Source organism: Mastomys coucha, unplaced genomic scaffold, assembly GCF_008632895.1.
Source record: "Mastomys coucha isolate ucsf_1 unplaced genomic scaffold, UCSF_Mcou_1 pScaffold21, whole genome shotgun sequence".
NCBI classification, from domain to species: domain Eukaryota; kingdom Metazoa; phylum Chordata; class Mammalia; order Rodentia; family Muridae; genus Mastomys; species Mastomys coucha.
In genome coordinates this window covers 71,637,765-71,642,489 of record NW_022196904.1, presented here as the reverse complement: position 1 = coordinate 71,642,489, position 4,725 = coordinate 71,637,765, and the positions used below count along the sequence as shown (strand labels likewise).

General features: G+C 49.5%; 1 protein-coding gene across 1 annotated transcript in view; it reads right to left on the bottom strand.

Moving 5' to 3' along the window:
- Positions 1–1,553: 1,553 nt before the first annotated feature.
- Positions 1,554–4,725, bottom strand: part of Whamm (WASP homolog associated with actin, golgi membranes and microtubules) — a 32,786-nt gene continuing 29,614 nt past the window's right edge. Inside the window, exons 9-10 of the mRNA XM_031387185.1 lie at positions 4,034–4,481; positions 1,554–2,227 (exon numbers count right to left, since the gene is read on the bottom strand). Coding sequence (XP_031243045.1) covers positions 1,935–2,227; positions 4,034–4,481 — 741 coding nt within the window. The 3' untranslated portion in view covers positions 1,554–1,934. The remainder of the gene's footprint in view (positions 2,228–4,033; positions 4,482–4,725) is intronic.

The following is a 4,725-nucleotide window of genomic DNA, read 5'->3' as shown; positions in this document are numbered from 1 at the left end:
CCTGTGACTATGAAAAGGCAAAGGGGCTTATGGGAGGTTACCTGCATGGTCTGAGTGGATGCTGTGTATGCAATATGCTCTGGCAGAGCTCAGAGGATGCTGCCAGTGTGCGTGGCCACTCCAGGACCAGACGCCATATCCTAGTCCAACCACCTGGGTAGGAAACACCGCCCCACTAAACTATTCACTTATCTTTGAGACTAAGTCTTGCCTGTCCTAGGCTTGCCTAGGGCTTATGACATAGCCAGGGATGGTGTTGAACTCTGGACCCTTCGAATGCTAGAATTACAGGTATGTACCATTAAGCCTGGCTGTATGCCATGCTAAGAACTAAATTCAAGGCTTTGTGTGTGTTAGGCAAGCACTCTACCAACTAAGCAATTCCAGTCACTTAAGCTTCTGTGGGGCAGAGGCAAGCAGTGTGGGGACTGGGTTAAAACCTGTAGTAGGGCAGGGAGTGCCCAAGGGCAGTAGACAGTTCTCCACGAGTCAGGTTCAGGCAGCAGAGCTGGCCCTCACCTTGTGTGTGTATCAAGCAGCAGTGCTTTGGAAACCACTGGGAGTTCAGACTACAGAGGGCATGCTGTGCCCTCCACAGCCCTGAATCCCAGTGGACAGAGGATGGGTTACTTGAGGGCTTGGCTGAAGGGCAGGTAAGGGAAATGAGTGAGAGAAGGTTCTAGATGCTTACTATACTAAACACCACTGGATCAGGAACTTTGGGAGAACTCGTTTGTGAAAAGCGTCACTTTTTGAAAGCTTCTCAAAACCTTTGGAAGAAGCAAGCTGAGAGTTAACCCAAACCTCATGTAGCTTCCTGACACCTTACAATACTGAAACTACAGTACAAAATGGGAACAAAAAACCAACTGAAAGATGAGCAGAGTCCTGCGAAGCTGTGGTTTGGCTAGTTTTTCAAATACTGAATTCATTCCAGAGGAGCAGGAGGCCTGAGGCAACCAAAGACACCCCGATACTGTGAGGGGCAGGTGCAGAGACAGTGTGAGCCAGTGCATGCTCCCCACACACCCGATGTCAGAGCCAGGCTGGCAAAGAGGTGACCTTGGCAGTGTGAGACTGGGGCCTCCTGACAGTGGCTACACTGACGGATCTCCAGCCAGCCACAGCCACAGCCACAGAGGCAGGTCCAAGCACAGCTGTGCAAGGCCTCAGACCTCCCCTATTCATGCCAGGCTGGTACTGGCCAGATGGAATGCAGAAGAAATGGAAGGCCTCTGGAAATGAGAAATGTGGGTTCATTTGGTTTGGTAGAAAGCCAGGACTGATTGAGGACTAGGGTGAGTGGTTAAAGGAACAGAGGTGGGCACAGTGTGAGCAGTGACCAGGCTGTTGCATATCAGTCCCTCTCCATCCCTGACTTAGCAAACGAGTGAAGAGGTTCTCAGGTGGCCAGTTCCTGAGGTGAACAATGCTGTTAATGCCCTAACACTTGTTCAACGGGAATCTTGGGACATTTTCAACCACCCCCCTGCCCCCGGCAGGAAGAGCTTTGCTTTTACAGTGGGTCAGAGACCATTTCCTCATAACACAGATGCACTATAAATATTGTTTATTATGAGTTTCTGTGTTCAATACATAAAATAAAATTTAAATATTTAAGGTAATTCTGGGATATATACAATTTATTCTGATTATTGCTAAAATCATGTTCACATTCAAGCCTTGAAGTCTGAGGAACCAGTGTTCATACACATGGAAGCTTGCTGTCTAATGTGTACCACAGGTCCTTCCCTGCAGGGCCAGACAGCAACTCTGGAGTGGACAAAGTACTGTTCCCATGTCCAGCCTACCCCGCAGTGGGTATTGTGTGGCAGTCAGCACACCTTCACTGTCCTCCCAGTGTTGCAGCTTCTCAGGGCGCCTCGCGGACCTAGGGTTATGGCCTGCCTGCATCTGTCAGCTGGAGAGCCAGCCTAGTGGTCCCACTCAACAGGGCTATGCTCGTCATTGTCCTCCTCTGAGTCAGCAGACACTTTCTTGATTCTCTCCAGGGCTTTTCTGATGCTCCTCTCCAGGTCACTGGTGCTCTTCTTGATGGGATCCACACCTGGGCCTGTGTAGACTTTCTTCAGCCGCACCCCCTGTCTGATGGCAGCCAGAACTTGTTCATTGACTGAGGTGCGGGGATGAGGCAAGGTGGGCATTTCTACTTTCTGGAGAGAGGCCCTGCCCTGCCGGAGAGAGGCCAGCACTTCATCCATAGAGCCTGAAATTAGACAGCAAGTATGAGGAGGATCCGGGCTTCCAGAAAACATACTAGTTCATGCCACAATCTAACAAACATGCATTGCTGCAGTGAGGCTCTGCCGGGGCACAGATCAGCTTTCAGCGCACGCTCCCTGTTTCAGTCAGGACAACTAGACAGCTGAGGGTTTATCCTGCTTACGGCCTACTTCTTCAAACACACTGTAAGTTACAGAGCACAGCCATACCCATCTTCTGCTCACATGACTTAAGACACCCTACAGAGTTAAGGATGCCTGCGGTGGAACAATCTGACCCACTGGGTGAGACTAAGCTCCCTCTAAATTCTTTCTCCTCCATTTCCCTTCCCACTAAAAACACCTTCAACATTCGCCCCACATTCCTCTACTTCAGTCTTGGCAATTAGTCAGTGCTGCCTCACTCGTGAGCACAGCTGGGTAGGTTCCTATACACAGGACGGCTTAAGTCATATACTTTACTGGCATCTCCCTGAGGCTGATGAGAGGTACCAGCACACTTCCTGCAGTGTGTCTGATCCTAGCCACCTTACCTGAGGTGCCTAAGGGCTCTATTTTTGAGGGTATGAAATGCTGTCAAAACACAAATTAGCTCAGAGTTCCAAGACACTGGGGAGAAAGAAGCTATTTTTCAAAAACTCTGGTACCCTGAGACCATGAGGGGTCTCATGAGGGGGGGTAACCTTCCCTCACCTGCCAGACACAGGGGCATGAATAACTTTGACATCTGCTAGGTGAGCCATCAGGATTAACATTCATTTCTAGCTGGGGACTAAAATGCTGGCTATGGCTAACAATGTGTGTTCCATTCTGGACTGGAGCTCTCATCTAATCCCCTTGGAAAACTGATGGAGCAAGTCCTACAATTCAGAGTTCTAATTCACACTTTCTTACTCTCCTGTACCATAGAGTAGTGTAAGTTAACAGAGCCCCCAAAACTGTGTATCCAAGCTAAGCTGAGGATACTCCCCACCCAAGACCTGGCCATATCCAAACTCTAATCTGGGCAGACAGAAAACCACTCTTTATTCACACGGTGTTGCAAACCCTACAGATGGGCCGCTTGCTACCTGAGCCTGTAGGAATTTTCCTTCATACCTTGTTCTAGATACACTGAAGCCCCAAACTCAGAATAAGCAGAGTGCTCAGTTACTAAAACCAGCATTAACTGTTCTCAGGCTTCACGCTCATCCCTATCCCTGTAACTATGCTCTAGGTGGAGCGACTGAGCAGAGCCCAGCAATTTGCCAGGGTTTGTCCAAGATAATCCTCCCCAAAGCAGTAGGCACTGAGTCTTGGCAGGCTCAGGATAGTTTCCCCCAAAAGTCAATGTCAAAAGCCATAATTAGAACTACGCATGAGAACTGTGGCCCTTGCTAAACAAATACTTGAGTGTATTCAGTGTGAAAACAAAAGGTGGCCCACTTTTCTGGTATTCTCGATTAACTTCAACACGTCTGTTCTGAGAATGACTCAGGTTAACAGCACCAGTCACAGCTGTACTGAAAAACACTGTACACCTCTCATCCATGCTGAAGTCCATGGAAGTGGATCTTTACTAGCTTCAGGGGTTGTACCACATGGTCAGCAAATGCACAGAGATGTGGTTTCAGGCTGACTTAGCACTTGTCAAACTCAATCTTGCCTATACTAATGCAATAGGAGAGTACTAATGAGACAACAAATGGTGGCATACTGAGACTAGGAAATTCTGAAGATTCTAAATTGAAATTGAGAGATGTCTTCAACAGCTTAAGAACCCAGAGATCTGCAGAACTACAGTGGATTACCTGGACCCTGGAAGCCCTCCTGGCAATCACATGATCTTCCAGCAGACTTGTCACCCGATAGGGGGAGTGGCTGTAAATTCTGATGAGTGGTACCTAGAAAGGAGGACTGAGCAGGGAGAGGAGGAGGGGGTGGAGGAAGGGGAGGGGGTGGGGGAGGGAGCGCTGGCTGTGGTGGTAGTGACAGATCTTCAGTGGATCGGGAGAGTGTCTGGTCACCACTAACAGGAACAAAAGCCTGGACAGGGATACTGCCACAGGGGTCTTGATGCTCAGGGGATTTCAAGCTGGCTTCAGGTAAGGGAGCAGCACTTCCGGTCTTGCTGGAGGCAGGATGAGCTGTCTTGTGATGAGCTGTTGGGAACCTCTTCTGAGAGCGTCCATCTGACAGGTTTGACACCATGGACTCTGAGCAAGTTGTTTTTAGTGCAGACTGATGAGCTGGGCACTTCTAAGGATGAAAAGCTAGTGAGAGATTGGCCACAATGCAGGCTGTCAATTGGTGCCACACTGCAAACAAATCTATAAACCAACACTGCTCGAGCACGGGCGTGCTAACCCACGAGCACCTCCCGGCCACAATCACAGACCCATATTCCTGAGCATGCTCCATGAGTGCAAGGCCCACTGCCTGAGGAGGTGTGCTGCCCTGAGCAGCTTGGAACCACCCTGAGCCAGAGTGAAGCACTCACCGT